The 23156-nt window shown below is 39.1% G+C and overlaps 1 protein-coding gene across 3 annotated transcripts in view; it reads right to left on the bottom strand.

Moving 5' to 3' along the window:
- Positions 1-239: 239 nt before the first annotated feature.
- dcaf1.L (DDB1 and CUL4 associated factor 1 L homeolog) overlaps positions 240-23156 on the bottom strand; it is a 32419-nt gene continuing 9502 nt past the window's right edge. For 2 of the 3 annotated variants that reach the window (XM_018258972.2, XM_018258973.2), the window contains exons 3-24: positions 22845-22921; positions 21900-21973; positions 21540-21653; positions 19413-19550; positions 17907-18362; positions 17172-17273; positions 16914-17072; positions 15896-16075; positions 15455-15664; positions 14415-14584; positions 12706-12830; positions 11289-12543; positions 10967-11165; positions 10485-10567; positions 10308-10392; positions 9202-9435; positions 8180-8273; positions 7822-7926; positions 7671-7744; positions 6538-6639; positions 6183-6450; positions 240-1285 (exon numbers count right to left, since the gene is read on the bottom strand). In XM_018258972.2, the coding sequence (XP_018114461.1) occupies positions 1227-1285; positions 6183-6450; positions 6538-6639; positions 7671-7744; positions 7822-7926; positions 8180-8273; positions 9202-9435; positions 10308-10392; positions 10485-10567; positions 10967-11165; positions 11289-12543; positions 12706-12830; positions 14415-14584; positions 15455-15664; positions 15896-16075; positions 16914-17072; positions 17172-17273; positions 17907-18362; positions 19413-19550; positions 21540-21653; positions 21900-21973; positions 22845-22921 (4363 nt within the window). In that variant the 3' untranslated portion in view covers positions 240-1226. The remainder of the gene's footprint in view (positions 1286-6182; positions 6451-6537; positions 6640-7670; positions 7745-7821; positions 7927-8179; positions 8274-9201; positions 9436-10307; positions 10393-10484; positions 10568-10966; positions 11166-11288; positions 12544-12705; positions 12831-14414; positions 14585-15454; positions 15665-15895; positions 16076-16913; positions 17073-17171; positions 17274-17906; positions 18363-19412; positions 19551-21539; positions 21654-21899; positions 21974-22844; positions 22922-23156) is intronic. The other variant, XR_001935386.2, reaches the window with a different exon arrangement.

Genomic DNA, 23156 nt, shown 5'->3' with positions numbered 1-23156 from the left:
TGGACAGAAAGCTACATAATTCATATTACACAAAAAATAAATGAAGATCAACTGCAGCTTGTCTCAGAATATCAGCATCCTACTAACAGATTATTTAAAGGTGAACGACCCCTTTAAAACAATACAAGGTTTGCAGCAAATGAACTTGTAGACTGCAGTTTGATGTTTTTGTTGTACACAATACAAGTGGGATAGGTATTGCAATATATTTTCCACGTATGTGAATAAAAGAGACCCAGTGACCTTTTTTGGTTTTATTTTTTAAATAAATACACTTTACATGAAAGAAATGTTTTTTTCTGATTTGTCTCACACACGTCCAATGTAAAAGCAATGTTTTGGGGAGGGGTGGTGGTGGAATCCTTGCTGCCAATGAATAACAACATCTGTTCTGAACCAGCCTTGTGGGACTGGGCTTTCCTGAGCTCCCTGAGGAGTAATCTTCAGCCCTGTATCTATTGAGGCTGCAGGTCATAGAAGGAAAAGAAAAAAAAAAAAAAAATTCTGCTGCTGCTGCCAAGTTAATACAAATAAAGGCAGCCTAAAGCAGTAAAGAAAATACCTGGCCACAATGTTACATAGGTTGACATACAAAGGCAATTTAATGCTGTAGAAATCCCCCATCTCTTACCATTGGTACAGAAAAACCAATCAATAAAGGTCACCCACACTAATGGGACCATGAAAAAAAAAAAAAAGCCATATCCTATGCAATATATTACAATTTTATCATAAAAATACTTTCCAGGCTAGAGTTAAGAAAACTGAATTAATTTCATCCCTTTAAATACAGCTCTATAAAAAAACTGAAAACACAGTTAAAAAAAAAAAAAAATGTTGTTGCTTTTCCCCAGGGGAAAGCAACACTTCCCAGCAGACTGCTTTTGGTCTTCCTTTTTTTTTTTTTTTTTTAAATCTTCAGTTTTATATAAAACTAATTGTTAAAGAGCTTTTATTTTTACAAAAGAAAAGTGTAAATCTTGGTTGGCTCTAGTGTGGGGGGGGGGGAGGGAAGAGAGGAGCTACAAGAGAGACAACTGGCAGCTACTCCCCCCAAAAAGAAGCCTGCAGTGTGAAGACAAGCTGTTTCTATCCGTGTAGCAACCTCTAAATCTCACTCTTACTAGTACCTGCTCCATCTAGTACTCAGAGGAGCTCTGCCCCTTTTGCTGCGTCTCCAGGTGGAGGACTGACCCTGTGTCCAAATGATCGAGACTCCGAAATCTTTACTCGTTTAGCGCTAACATAATGTCATCTTCCAAGTCGGAATTGTCTGAACTGTCAGCTGTGGAGAGAAGGAGAGAAAGGAAAAGCTACTGTTAGTAGGGACCATTGAAACACTAGTGGGGAAGCAGCACTATGACTAGTATCAGTCTGGTATGAATGTGTTACAAGCCACCTGTTCTCTGCTCAACATCTGGCAAGTCTCTGTGGCCCCCAGCAGGTGACAGCTGAGTTAAAAGAAGCTCCTTGTCTGCAGTTGAGCTGTGCACACTGGGGACACTGTATGAAAGCAGACAACTGGCCATGCAGCTGCTACACAGAAGTAACAAGCACTTGCATATGCAGCATAAGGGTAAGGGCCAGCAAAAATGTACCTAGTAAAATTCAAGCAAAACAAAAAAAAAACACAGATGCATAAACAGCTTTGAGCGCCGTTCTCCCAAACTGAGCTTATGCTGGACTCCTAGGTTTGATCTCACAAGGGGTGAACAACCCCTTTAATGAACACCTGATAAAACGGACCACAGTATTTGTGAATTTGATAAGGCCCTTAGTAAGTTCCATTGAGGAACACATGTAAATAAGGCATAATCTCTGCAGAGTGCTGTATAAATAAAGTATAATGATAATGCAGAACAACAATAAAGGATATAGGGGACAGAATTTCAGGTGTCCTGATGTTGCTTTACATCCTAACAGGTTAACAGAATGCAACCTAAAGAGATAACCGTATGCTAAAGGGGTGGTTCACCTTTACCTTTTAGTATGTTATACAATGGCCAATTCTAAGCAACTTTTCAATAGGTCTTTTTTTTTTTTTAAAAAAAAAATTCTTCCGACAATTTCCAGCTTTCAAACAGGGGGTCACTGACCCCATATATAAAATAAATTCTCTGTAAGGCTATGTTCGATTACTCATCTTTCTATTCAAGCCTCTCTCCTATTCCAGTCTCTTATTCAAATGAATGCATGGGTGCTAGGGTAATTTGGACTCTAGCACCCAGATTGCTGATATTGCAAACTGGAGAGTTGCTTAAAGAGATACTGACACGTGCCTATAAAAAAAATCATAGGAACATGTCAGTATCAAGTAGATGCTGTAATCGTAATCGTTCCCCCGCAAAGCCGCCCCTGCATTCACCCGACCCTCCGACACTGCTAAAAGACCTTCTGAGCCGATTCAGTGACGTGGGCTGCGTGATCCTTCCATAGGCTGATTATGAATGAATCCCCCCATCTACTTTATACTGACACGTTCCTAGGATTTTTATAGGAAAGTGTCGCTTTAATAATAATCCAAATAATTCAAACACGACAAATTATGAAAAATGAAAACCAATTGACTCATAAAATCACTCTCTTCATCAGTTAACTCAAAGGTGAACAACCCCTTTGAGGATTCTAAAAAAACTAAATTCATGTGACTTAAAGGAATAGTTCAGTGTGAAAATAAAAACTGGGTAAAGAGGCTGTGCAAAATAAAAAATGTTTCTAATATAGTTAGTTAGCCAAAAATGTAATGTATAAAGGCTGGAGTGACTGGATGTCTAATAAAACAGCCAGAACACTACTTCCTGCTTTTCAGCTCTATAAGTCTGAGTTAGTCAGCGACTTGAAGGGGGGCCACATGGTACATTTCTGTTCAGTGAGTTTGCAATTGATCCTCAGCATTCAGCTCAGATTCAAAAGCAACAGATATGACCCATGTGGCACCCCCTCAAGTCTCTGATTGGCTACTGCCTGGTAACCAGGGTAACCAGTCAGTGTAAACCAAGAGAGCTGAAAAGCAGCAAGTAGTGTCCAGACTGACTGATGTTACACATCAAATCACTCCAGCCTTTATACATGACATTTTTGGCTAACTAACTATATTAGAAACATGTTTTATTTTGCACAGCCTATCTATTTACACAGTTTTTATTTTTACACTGAACAATTCCTTTAAGTGTTCTCAAATTTGAATACTATGTCAACTCATTCAGTTCAACATTTAGTCTTTTGTAGCGGATTCTGTATTTGGCTGATTTCAAAAGCTATGGATTCATTGTAACTACTGTAAATAACACTTGGATACTTCCAAGGTTAATTATGCCCCAAAAATACAAAATCAAACTGCTAGGGATGTTTTGAATTCTTTATATTAGTTCCCAGTATGGGGACCACATTTCAGGAATGGAAGAATTTTGGGGGGGGGGGGTCTCTGCTTACTAGGGATGCACCGAATCCAGGATTTGGCATTTTCAGCAGAATTCAGCTGAATCCTTCTGCCTGGCCGAACCGAAGGGGCAGGGAGGGAAATCCCCTGATTTTTTGTCACAAAACAAGGAAGTAAAAAAAAATGTTTTCCCCTTCCCACCCCTAATTTGTATATGCAAATTAGGATTTGGTTCGGTATTCGGGCAAATCTTTTGGGAAGGATTCAGGGTTCGGGGATTTAGTGATCCAAAATAATGGATTCGGTGCATCCCTACTGCTTACATATTACGTTATTATTAATTTATCCTGTCACCTGCAACACTAATGGCAGTGAAGTTGCCTTCAATATCAGGAAGGCCCATTTATCAAAGTCCGAATTTATCGCATTATTTTCTGAAAAATACTCCGACCAAATCCGCACAGGAAAACCACGAAATCTTCGGATTATTGCACGAAACCCAGCGCAGATCAAGATATCTTCACCACTTCTCCCATTGACTTATATGCAACCTCAGCAGTTCTGAGATACCAGATTTTTGGATTCTAACTTTTTACATCGTTCAGGGTATAATAAATCCAGAAAAATTTGTGTTTTTTTTTTTTCTACTACAAATTTGGATTTTATGGTCATGGTTTATTGGTTATTTTTATGCCATGTCACGGGACTATTGTTCATTTGAATCCATTTTTTGGGCCTATTGTTTGGATGACATGTATGTTGGTAGTATTTCTCAATGTTTGTAGATTTCAGTAAAGGGCTTTTTGCTGTGTAATCTACAATTTTTATGAAAGGCATTATGCTGCATTAGGGTTGGTCTTGGGAGCAACAGATGGTGTGTCTGTGTGTGTATGGGAGGGGGGGGGAATCTCTGGTGTATTATTTTCACTGAATAGCCTGTTCTTAAAGGAACAGTAACACCAAAAAATGAAAGTTCTTTAAAGTAATGAAAATGTTATGTAGTGTTGCCCTGCACTGGTAAAACTGATCTGTTTGCTTCAGAAACACTACTATAGTTCATATTAACAAGCTGCTGTGGAGCAATGGCGGAAATTGAAAAACGGCTATATGGCACAGGTTAACTAATGGATAACAGATAACACCATTAGACAGACAGAGCTTATCTGCTGTGTAACTTGAGCTTTTTCTCCTTTGAATGGCTGCCCCCATTGCTACACAGCAGCTTATTTATATAAACAATAGTAGCGTTTCTGAGGAAAACACATCAGTTTTACCAGTGCAGGGCAACACTGCATTATATTTTCATTACTTTAAAACACTTATTTTTTGACGTTACTGTTCCTTTAAATCCTTAGTATGAGGATCTGTCAGTCGTGTTGAGATTATGGTCAGTATCCACATGTTCCTTGGGTTAATTACAGTTCTTACACCTGTATGACAATAACGATATTGGTCCTCTCTCTTTTGTTGGGGAAAAAAAAAAAGTGTCTGTATTCAAAGAGGCAATAGCTATATACAATCTGAAGGCTCCAAGCAACCCTCAATCAAGTTTTGGTTAACAGATAAAATCAACATTAATTCTGTACAATTTTACACGTTCAAAAATACAAAAAAAACAAAAAAGCAGTAAACCTTTAAAGACGTTCAGCAGATATGGTCCTGTGTTTCTCTCATTTTACGGTTGCTGGAATGCCCCTGAAACAAAGGTTATTCCTCATGGACTAGTCTTTTACATCTGCCAGATTGTTTTTTTAGCATCAACAATTCTTCCTTTTAGCTATGGATTTATACAAACTAGTTTGAGGTGGGCCGCACTTAGCTCAGATATGATGCTCTCAATGTGATTAAAATGTTCAGCCATATCAATTTTCAGCCCTCAGACTCTCTATGTAAATCTAAAACCTGTTGGATTTAATTGTGCTTTGGTGGAGTGCTTGGGAGTTGCTCCCCTGAAAGGCTGCTTGTTTCAGATGACTGTGCTGTAGAGAGGGTTCCTTGTTGGCCAACATCTGATTCAGCATGCAGCTCTGAGCTTTCTTCTACTACTGTCCATGAAGCTAGAAGCACAGAAGGAGGGGGAACAGCCAATCATAGCACTGCAGTCACCCCAGCAAAGACAGGCTTCAATTCTCCATCTGGTCTGCCTAGTTGCTAACTGGTTCCTATTCTACAGTGCAGTGTGCATTTAAATCCAACCGGCTCCCCTGCACAGCCTGGGAAAGGAGGCAGCAGGAAACTGAACAGATGGCAAGGACTTGTAGGGTTGGGGGGGGGGGATTTTACAATAAATCTGCCCAAAACACAACTTTTCTCATAACATTTCTTCTCGAAGTTTTTTTTTTGTTTTTTTTTTTAACACCACATGACCCCTTTAACTTAGTGCTAAGCAAATCACGGGGAGCACTAATTTGGCAACACAGCTGTGCAAGGAAGAAACCTATTTATCCCTATATGCATTTGCCATTTTCTATCACTTGCACCACAGGAGAGAAAGTGCTGCAAACGGTCACCCCAGGGCAGTAGAACCCCATAGTTCCGATCATTTTCAGTTCCTGCTTTCAGTGTTGACTACTCTAGTAATATTCCCTGTGCCCCAAAGCAGTCAAGAAAAGAGCATTTCGTTTTACAGTGCTAACCCTTAGAAGATACATCAGGAAGAAACACTAAATCCACTTTCTTCTCATCTTCACTCCTTTAGTATAGAATAGACAGCTTGATTGTAACAGTTGTGTTTCTTCTAAGATCTCCTGGTCTGAACCCTTAATAAAACCCACAGAGTTGTGGTTAATTAAGCAATACTTACAGTCTCCAAGTATTAGTTCCACTTCAGGATCAAGATCTGAGTCGTCATCATGGCCATCTTCGTCACCCTCATCACCATCATCTTCATCATCCTCAAGTAAATTCGCAAGCTCTTCATCATCGGAGGGTGAGAAATCATTCTCTCCATCCTCGCCCGCTTGCTCACCAGTTTCCTCTTCCTCCTCCAATTCTGCATCCAGTAAAGGACCTAGATCATCAGAGTCATCGTCGTCATCATCATCTTCATCATCTTCTTGTTCTTCTTCCTCCTTTAAACACATGGTAGTCCATTAAAAACTAAACTATGAAGCATTTCTATAATTGTAACTGCTTTATTCAAGGAACCTCAGGTTTACCTGATCTTCCTCTTCATCCTCATCCTCTGCAAGCCGTTGCCTCCCAACCTCATAGAGACGGCAGACTGTGTCCATATTTAAAGCATCCATTGTGCCTTGATTCTGAGCAGAAACCCAGGTTAGCATAAGAATGATAAGAAAAAATCAAGCATATAACAATATCCAAAACAAAAGAATCTATTCTGTGTCTGGAGTTAGTCTTAATTTGTTTGGGTGTTGGATAATTAAAAATGTTTCTGTTCTGCAGTTCTCTTGATTGACTGGTGTATGCCAGCTGGCTCAAGAAATAAGGTGAGGATTCAGCCAAATTAGATAAATATATATTTAAAAAAAAAAAAAAAAAGAAATTCACAGTTGACCATAGACGCACAAATACTATTGTACGAAACTAAGTTTGTATGATGAGTTTGTACGACGGGAGACGAGCCGACATATATCAGCAGAAGACTTGGATATCGGTTGGCATGTTGATCAGGCAGGTCTTTTAAAGTGCCCGAACATCAGCCACTGTTACTGCTGAATCATCAGATACAGGTAGAATTCTATTGTTTCTACCTGTATATCGGACTATTCAGCTTTATGGGGGTTATTTACTAAATCTTTAATTTATCACATATTTTTATTAAAACAAATCCGACCAAACTCCCATCCACAATTTTTTATCAATAAAATAACTCGAAAAAGTCGGGTCGAGAAAAAAACTTGATAAAATTGAGCAAAAACACAAATCGTAAGAATTTTTCAGATTCTACGCCTGTATCTCTTGATTTTTTTCTGGTTATCGCCCGAAAACCAAGAATTTTTCGGATTATCGGACGAAACCCAGCGAAGATCATGAAGTCTTCAAATTGTATAAAAGACATCTGCCATTGACTTTTAAATGACCTCGGCAGGCTTGAGATGGCAGATTTTCAGATTTGGACTTTTAGCAGCTTCGGGGTATAAAAAAAATCTCTTAAAATGTTGGTAGTTTTTTCCACGCAACATTCAAGTTTTTGGCCAAAAAAACTAGACGTGAAAAAAAGGTTTTCGTGTTTTAGTAAATAACCCCCTAAATGTCTGTGGTGAAAACGGACAATCGTAATTGTTTCATCTATGGCCACCTTAAATCAGCACAATCAGTCTTCAGTTACCTCAATAACAGCTAGATAGCAGTCTTTTGTGTCTGTGCACAGGTCAAATATATTGCGCTTCACATCAATGGTGGCTGCAAAGACAAATGTCAGTTTGCATTATTTCAACAATACCTAATTCCCACCAAAGGCAACTGACCATATGGCTCACCTATTGGTTTATAATCTGTAGCATTAAAGGTTCGGAAAGAAGAACCAAATGGACTTTTCATCCTCTCCTCTAGTAGGTCATCCTCGTCATCTGCCTGAAGCATGGCTGAAAGAAAAGGAGAATCAAAAGGGAATCTGTATAACTGACAGATAATGGAGTTACTTTATCATGCTACTATGGAATTAACTCTTTGTTCTGTCATTACAGCAATATAATATACCAGTCAGTAAACAATTCCTAGATTATTAAAGTCATATAATTTATTCACCTTTAATACTTAAAAAAATAATTATGGAGAGTGTGCTTAAGTTCTATTGCAAACCATAGGAAAAATGTAATGTATGTGCTCTTTGTATACCTCCATACATGACAGTTCCTGTGTTATTGAAAACAACACGGCATTGGTCCAAAGCTGGCACAGTATGCAAAAGGTGAAAGGTTCGAAGATCCCACTGAGCATCATTTTTAAGGAAAAACGGCTTTAGAGAGAGAGCAAAAATCATTTAGACAGTCATACATAGTTAAATTGGGTTGAAAAAAGACAAAGTCCATCAAGTTCAACCCCTCCAAATGAAAACCCAGCATCCATACACACCCCCCTCCCTACTTTTACATAAATTCTATATACCCATACCTATACTAACTATAGAGCTTAGTATCACAATAGCCTTTGATATTATGTCTGTCCAAAAAATTATCCAAACCATTCTTAAAGGCATTAACTGAATCAGCCATCACAACATCACCCGGCAGTGCATTCCACAACCTCACTGTCCTGACTGTGAAGAACCACCTACGTTGCTTCAAATGAAAGTTCTTTTCTTCTAGTCTAAAGGGTGGCCTCTGGTACGGTGATCCTCTTTATGGGTAAAAAGGTCCTCTAATGTACTTAAATCAACCATTAGTTATTGCATTATTTGAATTGAGTATACAAGTTGTCAATCTGCCACAGGGCTCAAACGTTGTAGTTAAAAAGCTTTGGGATTGGACACTTTTAGGGTGAGAATATCCGTTTAAGAATCAATGTAGTACTCACAAAATGCTATGCTTACTTTGCATATTTAGCTGCATGTTTAAAGAGGGATGCATTAAATACCTGTTACGGAATCCATTACTAATTATAGATGCACATCATTTTTAATACACAATTACTACTTTTGTCAGATTTGAAATTTAAAATCAGTGTTAGATGCACTTGCCAAATTTTGGTTCTCGGTGTGTTATTGGATGTGCTTTAAAAGACAATAGCCAAATTTCACCAAGTATTGCACATAATTTTTAATCAGCTTTGTAGCCATCAGAAATAGCAAGCAAAGAGATCTACACTCACATTGACTTATAAAAAACAATAAAGAGGAATAAATTCATCTGAAAGGATACAATCTCTGTGTTCACAATGACTTCCAGGCCATTGGGGTGGAAGACACCGCTTATGTTCATGTTGAATTTGTCAAATTTATGGATGGCTTGGGCAGATCGCACATCCCATAAGACTCCATCATTCAGCACTAGGTCATCAGTAGGATTGAAGGTAGCACAGTTGCGCTTGTAGTTATTTGCCAGATCTGAGTTGTACAAGGTAAGTAGCTTCTGCCCCGTCTGAATATCATAAATCTGCAGGACAGAGGAATAATAAGTCTGAAACCTACCATATCTGGTATTTCACTCATAGCATTACAGTTGTTACCTTGTTAGTGTATGAATTCTTAAATTTTTTTGGAAGAGGATTGGGATCAGTTTGCAAAGGATTGATTTGTCACTTGGGATTACAACAAGGATCTGACTTTGTCAGTGTAACCAAAAAATTGATTTAAACCCAGCGTTAACCCAGTTGTTTAAATTTACCAATGAATTATTGTATAAGATCTTATGTAACAGGGTGTAATTATTAAAAACACTTGTGAGACCAATCTGCTTTCTGAATCATTCATTTGTTGTGCTAATAAAGAATGATTCTCCACTTCTTATTGTTTACTTTCAGCAATTAATCAGTATATTTAAAATTAATTAATTCAACAATGATAATTAGGAAACTAGAATTAACTTCTATAAATAAAACATGTGCTTGTGCATATAAATGATTGATTTGAAAATTCACAGATACCCTGTATCCCAAAGGTAGGGTGTAAAGTGATTAAGCTAAAAAGTTCATAGAGAGAATTAAATCATGGTGATAAAGTGGCTTAGTGCAAATTAAAAATGGAAGATCGGTTTCAGTATTTAGGAAGATGACTCCCTTTCTTCAGATAATGTTGTATAAAGCTTTACAAAGGGCAAAGCTCTGTTCTAAAACATTTGCTATGAGCCTGTTGTTCCTGACAGGCAATAATAGACAATCTCCTTCTGAATGTTTGAATTCACCCAGATGGTTACATTTCAAGGGCGTAACAATTTGACATCCCTTCTATACCACATAGGTATTCAGTATTATATTTAGCCTGGGACCTGTTAGGATCAATTCCTCAGCCAATAGAGTGAATACTCACATGAGCCACATCTTCCTTTGTGCCAATAACACGGTCCTGTGAAAGTTTGCTGAATTCAACATAATGATCCTCAGTAAATGAATGCCTGAGAATAAAATAAAGGTGAGATTAAAAACTGCTCCTGGAGATGATCAGAAAAGGTGCACTTGTTCTAGGGACCATGCCTAGCAAACTCACTTCATTTCAAAGACAGATTTCATGCTCCAAAGTGCTGAAAGAGGCTGGCTCCATGTGGCTGCAGTTAAAAGGAGAGACCCATCCTGTGAAAAAAAGGACAGAAATGTTGACTGGAAGTTTAAGGGCAGAGGCCAACGGGAGGTATATCGCCGGCAATTATTTATGCGCGACTGCCGGCAAAAGATCTTTTGAAAATGCATCTACATTGGAAATGAATGAAATTGCTGGCGATAAAATCAACATATTGAAGTTTCCTCTAGAAGCAACTTGGGATGACTTTGCTATATGCTGGTTTTTTGGTCATTGATTTCACTTATTTCCAATGGAGAAGCATTTTCAGGAGATTTATCGCAGGCAGTTGCGCATAAAAAAAAGTGGGTGACAAATCTTCCCATTGCCCACTGCCCTAAGAGGAGAGACTGGAAAAGTGAAATGTTGGCTGAGGGCAAAGACAGGGAGGATATTGACTGAATAACACATACCCGAGATGGCTCCAAGTGTGTTATTGCAGAGATATGACAATTGTAGCTAGCTTCTTCCTGCCCACTAAACACATTGTATAGTTTCAGCTGCCCTGTGCATGTCCCCAGCATCAGAAATCGCTCACGTGCAGAGAATGCACAACATGTAAAGCCACTCTCATCTTCATTTGTTTCACGAAACACAGATATTGGACGGAACCTGCCAAGAAGGAAGACACAAGACTAAAATAATCCAGTTGTGGTTTCTCTTGAATACTCTAAATTCTAAAAAAAAACAAAAAAACACTTTTACAATTCTGTGATCCCTTTCCTTCTTCCTTACCTGCTGAAAATAAGATGTCTGTCAAAACAGCCCCCATCTACACCTCCATATTTGGGAAAGGCAGCGCGTCGGGTTAACCTGGAAGTGCAGTTCGTAGGGGCTTGTCTGCGCTGTTTAGGCTCTGGGCACTGATGTGGAGTAAAAAGGGAGAAGGGGGGGCATATAGCAACAGGATTCTTGCAACGAGCATGTTGTTCTCGCAGATACTCTGTCATAATGCTGTCCAGAGTAGGAGGAGAGGGCACATGTCTTTCCAGTTGCTTTTTGAAGGCGGGGCTTTGGCTATAGGCTCCATGATCAGACTTCTGCCGCAGAATACGTCCCCTCTTTCCATTACAAGGTGACTGCCGTTCTCGAGCAAAGCTGATCCGACCAATAAGTGGGGAGCCTGTAGATACTGTGGCAGGAGATGATAAAGGCGGAGGTAATGGAGGTCTTGAAGGTGGGTGAGGGCATAATGCTGTACTTGAAAGTCTAGCAGTGATACGTGGTGTGCGTGGCAGAGAAATAGGTGAAGAAGTAGTAGGTGGTTGGGTAGCAGTGGCAGGCAGGAAGGTAGAAGAATGTAAAGCAGCAGTCATGGGTAGATCAGCCTCTCTTGTCAACGTGGCTGCAGTTTCCTGTAATCCTTTGGATACCAGGTGATTCCGTATTAGGAGCAACAGCTCTTTCTCAGGGAATGAAATACGAGACTGTGCTACAACATCTGCCTTTTGCAGTCGTGCAAGAGACACATCACTTCCCATTAGCAATGGCTTCCCAGACACTCGCTCAATCAGCTCCGCTGCGTACTTACAGAATCGAACATGCTCACTACGCTTGTCCTGGAGGATTGGCTCTTTCATCAGTTGCTGGATCTGGCTGCTGCTGAACAGGGGCAGCTTTGAAATAATTTGTCGCACTGAAGTGCTCCTGCTTAATCCAACCAGTGCCTTACAGGACAAAGCCCTGATCTGATCAGCATCAGTGATTGGCATTTTAACAGAAAGCAAAGACAAAAGCACTTTTATACCATTATTAGATTGGACAACATTCCACATCTTGGAAAGTGTGGGCTCTCCACGTCCATGGTGATGAAATGTTGGACAAACAAGTCCCCTTCTCCGAGGTGTCCCAGAGACATATTTACCAATGCTGGAGACTCGCGTTTCAGGAGCACAAACACAATTTATGATGATTTGAAGGGCAGATTTCTGAATTTCTGCATCATGTGTGAAAAACTCTCCCTCTGCCACACATAACACAATACTCATCCCTAAGAAAGATAAAAAAATATAGCATGAAGGTGATGTTAAATGATAAAACATATGACAAAAAAGGCAAAGGAATTTCTAGGAGGTGAGCGGTTTTTAGCATAGAGAGGAATAGCAAGTGGCAAGGAAAAGTACAATAACATGAATTCACATTATTTTCTTACCTACGGTAGAGACGGTAGAACCTGCCTCATCCAGGACATCTACTGGCTCAGCCAACTGAAGCTGAATCTTTGGTACCACAGTCAGAATGGCAAGAACATCCAGAGCATAGCGCACTGTATCATTCCTAAGAGAGATAAAGATTCTATGATAACAAGTGAAGGTAAAATAGATGGGGACATAATACTAGTGTTAAGCAACTACTTGAAGGAAGATGTGACAAAGTATAGTAGGTATGATTAATTAAAAGTTAAAAGCATAAATCGATTAACTGGCAACTGTAGTACAGGAAGAGATTGGGTAAGACCATAATGCAAATCACTATTTGCATTCATGAGGCTGGAAGAATTTATATACAGTATATGGACAAAGAGCTTAAGTGCAAAGTGGTAAGATACCTAGTGGGAAGGAGGTCCCTGCCCCATAGAGCTTAAAGTCTAAGTGGATGGAAGGCTAACATACAGGCATAAATTGGAGATAAAAAAAGTGCACACGGTAAGGCATAGCCAGGAGGCACAGGACTAGGCTAATGTTCTAGTGTTCCAAAAGGTAAACTTTTAGTTTTTTCTTGATGAGCTTGAGAGAGGATTCCATAAGGAGGAATTCAGGGATGGAATTCCAGAGGGTAAGGAGCAGCAAGATAGAAGGATTTTCAGAAGGAATTCAGAGATGGAATTCCAGAGGTAAGGAGCAGCAAGATAAAAAGGTTTGAGATGAGAAGTGGCAATGGGTGTGGATGGAGTGAAGAGAAGGTGGCTCTGAGAGGAGCCAAGAAAACAACCAGGAATGTAGTGTGAGACAAGAGACGATATATAGTGAGGAGCAGAGGAGTGAAGGGCTTTGAATGCTATATTTTGCTTAGGGGCGCTGCCATCTTGGATTTTGCCGCCGGAGGGAGTAGACGCGCTGAGCGCGTCTAGCGCTCGTGACAGCAGCCATGCTAGGGATTTTAGTTAGGGTTGAGCAGGTTTCTTTTTAGGAAAGAGCAAAAGGATCCTGGTAGCAGAGTTTAAGATTGATTGGACAGGAGTGAGCAAGACAGGTTAGTAGGAGATTGCAATAGTCTAAACGGGATAAGATAAGGGCATGGATTAGTTTTGGCTGTTTGTGAAAGAAACGGGAGGATCATGGCTATATTGCGGAGGAAGAAGAGACAGGTTTTGGCAGTATAATTAATATGATTAGAGAAGGAGAGGGACTGGTCAAAGATGATCCCCAAGTGGCGTGCTGAGTTAACTGGGTTAATGGTCATGCCATCAATAGTAATGGTAAAAGAAGGGCTTGGTTTAGGTGGAAAGACCATGAGCTCAGTCTTGGCCAAGTCGAGATTGAGGTGCCGTTGGTTCATCCAGGAAAAGATAGCTACTAAGCAGCTTGCAATCTGGGTTTGAACATTAGCGGTTAGTGAGAGGGTGTCTAAATATATCTGAATGTATTTGGCATGCAGATGGTTTTTAAGGCCAAACAAAGATATAAGATCTCCTAAAGAGAGCATTTTCAAGGAGAACAACAAAGGACCAAGTACAGAACCCCGAGGCAGCCCCACATCAAGATGAACAGGGGGAGAGGATTTGTTTGCAAAAGCAACAGAGAAGAAGACATCAGAAAGGTAGGAATAGAACCAGGCTGCAGCTTGATCACGGCTACCAACTGTAACTGATTTTAATAGACAAGCAAAAGAATTTTTTTTTTTTTTTTATGCTTTACCCACCTGGCATAATAAGTTTTCCAGGTACAAGCAATGGAGATAAGCTGCAAAAGAAGCTGAACGCAGGAGAGTTTAAGAAAAACCTCAGCGGGTTCCCAATACAACTGAGATGGACCAAACTCTATAAGATACTCCATCATCTCTACTATCTGCTCACGTGTATATGTGCATGCCTGCAAGGAAAAGAAGAATTAAACCAGACTAATTTTATAGTTGTTATACAAAGTTATAGTGGATTTTATCACAGACTTTTTTGAAGCCAGGTCTGCATGTAGAGAACAACCACATTTTCTTCATTTTATCAGAGGCTGTCTTTTATTGCCTTGTTAATGTATGTTATTAAAAATAAAAACAGCTTTTCAGTGGTTCTGCCCCTGCTGGTACTACCAGTCCAAAAGTTTACGCCACTTATAAAACATAATTGCTGTAATCAGTTTCCTTTCGGAAGGTATCTGTTGCTGGGCAACAGGTATAAAGCAGGCAATTTACCCAATATTTTTGCAGCTCCATTTTCCCATACAAATAAATATGACGGAAAAAAAGTACAAATAAAGATAAGGTTTGGTCTTAATGTGTTGCAATTATATATCTCATGACTTCAAGTCTTCAAGTCTTAGAGCATTCAAATAGGATTCTGTCAAATCCTAAACCGAGTGCATCCCCATGTATTTCTGAAAATGTTTTACACCCATTCAACAGTATACAGGATTATGAATTGCAGACACACTATTCGAAATATTAGCATATTTTGAAAAGACTTTGTTGAAACTGGCGAATCAAACTGGATTCATATTTAATAATGAGCTAGTCTTAGAGAATAACTTATTTGTGAAACCACCTTAAAATCTAGTGTTCTATTCAAAACGTTACCATATGTAAACCTGGTTATGCAGACTGCATGTCTTTACTATTGCAAAATCAAATATAAAAAGCTTAAGATACATGTCAGGATTTATATTAAGGCAGAAAAGAACTACAAAGACATCTATGAACACTCGTGCCAGGGATTTTTTTTTAAATAAATGCAGACTCTGGAGGCTTACCTTGTAAGGTGGTGGTGGGTGTATGGGCAGCCCACCCTCAGTGCGCTGCAGAGCCTGTTTAACTTGTTCCACCTTAATGGCAAGATGAGCTTCAAAATATCTGCGCAATGCCATGCAGGTATGCTTTCCTGTCTGGCGGCTTGCAAAGATCTCATCATCACTCAGCAGGGCACCCTGATCTTCCAGGTTTAAGATTTCTAGGGTACTGATCTGAAAATTTTAGATCAGAAAAAAAAGCAGGTAAGAGAAATGAAATAGGTACAATTTAAGGGTCAACAAAAGCTCTGCAATAGGTACTGTTATAGACCTAGAGCTCATAGTTCTATAATTATTGCCAACAATGTTCACAATATTTGCCTTCCATGACAACATCGCCTGTAGAAGACCAGGACATTACAGTGGATATAAGACTATACAATCTAAACTACACTCCCATCTCACCAGGTTCACTAGCCTCCGTAGTCCATCTTGACTGTCAAACAGCTCCAGAACAGCTCGGAAAGAGAAACAGATGGAGAAGAACATGGTGGCATGGCAGCATCCAGATGCATGTGAGCACTCCATGAGCCAGAGTGTGTAATTCACTACATCCTTTAGAACCTTGTGTGGGTGCATGCATACCTAGGTGATAAATAAGACATAGGTCATTCGGGTGATAGGCTACATGGTTTGCAGAACAATGCCAAATGTTGTGAGGGGAGATTATGTGGTTGACATTACAGAACAATGCAAATAAGTGCTAACCCAGAAACTTCAGATAAATAAGTGTTCCCACGTTAAAGGGATACGGTCATGGGAAAAAATGTTTTTCTGTAAACGCATCAGTTAATAGTGCTGCTCCAGCAGAATTCTGCACTGAAATTAATTTCTCATCCACTTTTATATTTAATTTTGAAATCTGACATGGGGCTAGACATATTGTCAGTTTCCCAGCTGCCCCCAGACATGTGCTCTGATAAACTTCAGTCACCCTTTACTGCTGTACTGCAAGTTGTAGTGATATCACCCCCCCCCCAGCAGCCTAACAACAGAACAATGAGAAGGTAACAGAAGATAGCAGCTTCCTAATACGAGATAACAGCTCCCTGGTAGATCCAAGAACAACACGCAATAGTAAAAATCCAGGTCCCACTACGACACATTCAGTTACATTGAGTAGGAGAAACAACAGCATGCCAGAAAGCAGTTCCATCCTAAAGTGCTGGCTCTTTCTGAAAGCACATGACCAGGCAAAATTAACTGAGATGGCGCCTACACACCAATATTACAACTAAAAAAAATACACTTGCTGATTCAGGAATGAACTTTTATATTGTACAGTGAATTATTTGCAGTGTAATCAGTGTAATTTAGAAATAAAAACTACATCATAAAAATCATGACAGAATCCATTTAAGGAAACACCGAACAGCCAGTCTTTGATCCCATACGCAACTCAGTCATGTTTAATGTTGCTCACCCGCTCCATTGCATCCTGGTTGTATGACAAATAGTAAAGACACATGGACACTCCAGTAGCTGCCATGGAAGGACGTGGTATCTCCAGCAATTTCTGGACACCCCCATGAGCAACAAATTCGGCAGCAAACTTGTTGTGAAGAAGAAGAGAGGCCAAGTGCTGTATTTGGAGAAAAGATGGAAAAGTTAATTGTGTGTATTTATTTGTAGAGCGGGGGCATCAGAGTAACTGTGAGAAGTAAAACAATCTTCCACTTACCTTAAGAGCCTCAAATGTGAGCAACACATCATGTGTACGCTTTAGGTCAATGTAATACATCATCAGCTCACGAGAACCCATTTGCATAAAGATGGGGAGTAACTGAAGGAGAGTGAAAAAAAAAGAATGAGGAATCACAATTTAATTTTACGCCAGGGGAAAAAAGAAAAGTTTGCCGGCTTGCGACAACTGCGCATGCGTGAATTACACTGAAATTGCCGATCTCCCAGTCAGTTTACCGAGGACCCGGAAGATGGTTGCGTGGAACTCCGCTGGCAGAATCTGTGCCGAGGGGTAAGTATGGGGCATTTCCCTGGGGGGGGGGCAGTTAGCCTGGGGGGAGGAGGGAGGGAGGTCTACCTGGAGTGGGGGGTACTCTCTTTTTTACACATGGGTTGAATTCTCCTTTAAGGGTGGAAACAACACAAAGAATGTAAGTGACTTTTCAATGGTATTTATCAAGGTATCTGGTGGTGTAGAACCCTTGGAAGTGCCAAACAAAAAAATGTATTTAGCTGCCGTTAACCCTTTAAGCATCGGAGGTTGCCATTTCATTTTTATATAGGTTTAAGTAGAACCCACAAATGTTTCTATAGTGTTGGAGCGTTGACACTTTGTGTCAACACTGCATATGCTATGATCAGTGGCACTCAAAGTAATAACTCTCTAATCTGCACTAGGATACACCTTTAACACAAAGCATTTATACACACACTATTTACTTCTGTCTCTCACCTCCTGGTACTCTCCAAGAGGGGTGAGATACTGTAGGATCAGTCTTTGTTCAATGGCTGGAGTCAGAGGGCACAGGCTGTAATTGGTGCCAATGACCCATGGTGACATTTCTGACCAGCTACTATTGGAAAGTTCACTTGATGCTCGTTCAGGCTCTGAAAAGCTGAGTTTTTGTTTCACTTTCACCATATCGGGCTTCTTTCTAGATGAAGGCCCTGTGCCCCCAGAGTTCATAACTCTATAAGCTGGAGAAGATGCCAAGTGAAAAGAAACCCCCTCTTCCTGTTTAGGCCCCGTATCCAGCAGTGTTTCTCCATAATCCATGTCCACTGCCTCCTCATCTAATGGGAGCAGAGGTTCACTGAGAGGCCGGCGTGGGCTCTGTCGCTTCATTTCATGTTTACAGGAAGAATCCTGAGACTGCAGCTCCCGCAGCCTGCCGAGAACCAGGGCAACCTGCAGGACAAAATAAAGAATCATTTAAAATATGCACCACTACTAACAAGCTTTGTAGTATACGACAAAGAACTAGACTTAATTAAATATCATTAAAATTAAATGTCACTGCAAATATAAACATGTTAATAAATATCTTTATTTTGATATTTAATAGCATATAGATGAGCACCCTTCCCTTTTATTTCCAGCTGCAAACAGATTACTCATGCTGTGGGTCCCAGACTAATTGCAGCACTTGCCTAACAACTAGAATACATGTATTTGATTTTGAACGCCCATCGGTCAAATGGTCAGCAACTGTTGGATCTGAAAGCAGGGTGCAGAGATACACTACCATAAGTTGCTTTCCAGGACAGAAGTGAGTATTTGTGCAGTTTAGAGTAAGGATATGTAACTTTTAGGAGAAGTGGACATTTTTACTGTGGCCAGAGATTAGAGTTTAATATATATCTTGGGCCCTCTAAAAACTGTATTTCCTGATCATAAAGCTGTATTTCCTGATCATAAAGCTATCTGCAGTCTGGTAGTAGCCACCTGTTAAGAGGGCTATTCAGTCCCTTAGCATTAATATAATCATTATTACACAAAAATAGGGATGCACCGAATACAGGATTCAATTCAGGATTCTGCCTTTTTCAGCAGGATTCAGATGAATTCTTGTGTCTGGCCGAACCAAATCCGAATTTGCATTCGTAAATTAGGGGCGGGGAGGGAAATCACGTAACTTTTCATCACAAAACAAGGAAGTGAAAAAAATATTCACACTTTTTACTTTCAGATTTGGTATTCAGCCAAATCTTTCACAGGTGAATTTGGTGCATCCCTACAGAAAAAACACAAATCAAGGTGTCCTTTCAGAGTTAATCCTGCTGTGGCAAAGGAACTGTGCAGCAACTTAGTTTAGGAAAACAGAGAACACATAAATAAACAAGACTGCCTGAGATAAACGGCATATGCCAAATATGGTTAGCCAAGCAGTGTATAATAATGAAATATTAAAAAAGGAATATACAGCATTAAAATACTGTGCAACAATTTCTGTTTTACCATCTGCGAGTTCTCATCCCGATAGTTGGCTGCAATATCTTGGTTTTCCATGGCTCCCCCCAGCAACCCTGTAGCATAAGTCCGAAGTGGTTGTTCAGCTTCCCGTGCCCACTTAAACAGATTCTCCACAATCCCTTCCTAAAGACAAGTCAGCAATAAATCAACACAAACAACATAGCACCATAACAAGATACTTAGCCTTGCTTGCATATAAATTTGCTAAATTTGGAAAACTTTGGACAACTGAGCAATGCTTGCTTGTAACTGTCAGTGTCTGCCAAAGGCACAGATTTTATAATGAATTTCTATGTGTAACGGGTAACTTCATAAAATTCTTCCCAAATAATGTGATACAGAGATGCATTATTTGGACACAACCCTTTTAAATGTTATTGTGGCATAAATTAATAATACTTGCAACATATATGTATTTTTTTTAATAAAGTTTGATATTTTTTTTTTAAATATTACAAAACACCACCCTGCTCTACACTGTACGACATTTAGAATCTGAGACAATTTACAATTGGTTTTACTTTTTTTTTTTCTTCCAATTATTGTTATTTCAACTCTCCTAGCAACAAGGCAGTGGTTTGAATAAACAGCTGGAAGATCAAGAGGAGAATGCCTGAACAGAAAAATAATAAAAAGTAACTATCACAGATCAATGGTTATTTGGCTTCTGGGATCAATGGCTCTTTAGAATTTTAAAAGAGGCAGAAGTTGTTTAAAAATTCACACATTCTAATTCTAATCCCCCAATTCCAATGTGTGCTTTATAACACCTCAATCATGCAAACAGTCCTAATTCAAATATTCACCAGCTAAAACATGCCGAGTTCAAGTACAAGTCAATGTACAAGCCATTTGGAGATGTTAATAGCCTTCCTGACATTCAAGTTTTTTTTTTTTTTCGAGAGAAAAAAAAACTATTCACAAGAATCGGATAGGAATCGAATACAAATCAAATTTTCGAGTCGGAACCATTCGATCGAATATTAGACATTCAAGTTTTTTCTTAAATAACCTCCCCGTCGAATTGTGAGTATATTTGAATTAAAAAAAAAAATAATAATAACATGAATTCGAAATTTGACTTTTGATAAATGAGCCTCTAAAAGTTAAACTGCTCATTTAACTCCTACAGATAGTGTCAGTGACACCCTTACTCCAGGCTGTTCAATCATACAGACATGTATAAATCAAATGAATATTGGCATCTGACTTAATTTAAAAGAGCATGAAAGTTACTTTGCCATTACACTGCCTCCAAACTATACTGTTTTGGCAAAGGAGAATTTAGTATGTTCTGAAATCTCTGGCACAAATGACAGATATTAGTCTCCTTCACAGCTGCGTCACCACCAAAAACAAAACTGCCAAGATGTTGGCTCTGTTGCATGCTGTTGCCAAATATATTTTTTTCAAACTTTATTGACTAATGCAAGAGTGCAAGTGTCCCCTCAGCCATACACATTACCCAGGAGAGATCATGTTCTTAAAGGGATACTGTCATGGGAAAAAATGTTTTTTCAAAACGCATCAGTTATATCCTCCAGCAGAATTCTACACTGAAATCCATTTCTCAAAAGAGCAAACAAGATTTTTTTAATATTTCATTTTGAAATTGGACATATTGTCAGTTTCCCGGCTGCCCCCAGTCATGTGACTTGTGCTCTGATAAACTTCAGTCAATCTTTACTGCAAGTTATATCACCCCCTCCCTTCTCCCCCCAGCAGCCTAACTACAAAACGATGGGAAGGTAACCAAATAGAAGCTCCCAAACACAAGATAACAACTGCCTGGTAGATCTAAGATCAACACTCAATAGTAAAATCCAGGTCCCACTGCGACACATTCAGTTACATTGAGTAGGAGAAACAACAGCCTGCCAGAAAGCATTTGCATCATAAAATGCTGGCTCTTTCTGAAAGCACATGGTAATGCAAAATGACCTGACATGGCTGCCTACACACCAATATTAAAATTTAAAAAATAACACACTAGCTGGTTCAGGAATTAAATTTAATATTGTAGACTGCATTATTTGCAGTGTAAACAGGGTAATTTAGAAATATAAACAGCATCATAAAAATCAGAATCCCTTTAAGTGATTATCTTCCTACCTTCTCCTGGAAGACAACGGCTGTCTCAAGTCCTGGCATTATGTCCAATAGCAGACGGCATGCTGCATTATTTAATGGTGGCTCTCTACTCGTCATGACATAGGCATTCACCAGCTAGAAAAAAAAATAAGGAAAAGAAAATAGCTGTGAGGGATCTAAATAAAATTTACAAAGAAACACAAAAAATATTTATGCCAGAACATGAATGCTGATTTTATCAACATTAATCTACTATGAAGTCAAATAACACCAGTTTTATAAGAATTCATCCATTGGTCAAACTACTGCAAGTAGATTTGCAACATCCCACACTCCTTTGCATACAAGAGCCGCACGCCAGTAATACAGTAGGACACATACTGCATTCATGAAGTCGTCATTCTTAAAAAGGATTCGCAGAAGATGTCCAAGCATACATTCTGGGTTTGCACGACCTGCAACATAGAATATTGTATAGATTTTACATAGAAAAAACACTGTTGAAATTCATATGCATGGAGCCAATAGTCTGCCATCAACTAATAGTCAATTTTCCGGACTGTTCAGCTTTTTATTTGGGGTAAAATGTAAAGTTTTACTTTTATTAAACAATGAACACAAAAAAAAGAACAATATCAGAATTAAATACAAGATCACTAAAGCGACTATTCAAGCATTCAGCTAATATCATACCTGGCCAAGAGTCTGTCCTAAAACAAGGTAAAAATAAAGTGTTTCCTAAAACCAGGTATATATGTATAGGCTGTATTCATACCAGCATTCAACAAAATCAACACTGACTCATCTAGTCTACTTTGCGGACTAGATTATGATTATGGCCAAAAAGCACCTAAAAGATTCACACAGACCAAAATGTGGTGGTATTATTTATTTAGTAATTAATTAATTAATATTTATTTAGAAGCACAAACACTTAGAAGCCTATTTTCATGCTGTGTAAAACAGTGGGAAAAACATAACCAGTGATGTTGCAATGGAATCCAATCAGCAATCGATTTCAAGTCACCTACTAAATAGAAAACAAAATAGCTGATTGGTTGCTATGGGCAACATCACTGGTTACGTTTTTCCTCCAATTTTTTTTTTTTTTTACACAGCATGATAAATAGGCCCCTAAATGTCTCATGGTTGTCCCTCCCCTTCACCAGTAGCATGGCTTATTTTATCTGTGTGTGTATTGGATTCTCTATGTGACAAGCCAAATGGGTATAGAAAGGTTGTACCAACCAGAACCAGTTGGTATATATATATATATATATATAGATTATAGCCAGCACATTTACCAAAATAAAAGCAGTCATTTACCTGGATGTCTGTCATCAAAAGGATCTGGGTCTCCTTTGCGATATTCCTCTGTTTCCTTCTCAATCAGCTCAGACATCCTAAGAGCAAAGAATATCATAATCCAGCCCTCAGAACTGTGACTGTTTTAGGAAAATTTCCCGCCTGTCATATACACAGTGCATGCAATTATTGTATGCGTGGGTTTATCTATTTATATATCATTAGGCGGGGGGTGCAATGTGGCTGTGACCACTAAGTACAAGAGTACTCTGCACTCAACCCATTATCAATATATTTAAGACATTGAGACAATTTGTGCATACAGCTACTAAA

Source organism: Xenopus laevis, chromosome 4L, assembly GCF_017654675.1.
Source record: "Xenopus laevis strain J_2021 chromosome 4L, Xenopus_laevis_v10.1, whole genome shotgun sequence".
NCBI lineage: Eukaryota > Metazoa > Chordata > Amphibia > Anura > Pipidae > Xenopus > Xenopus laevis.
The sequence above is the reverse complement of the archived record's forward strand: the minus strand, read 5'-3'. Positions and strand labels throughout refer to the sequence as shown.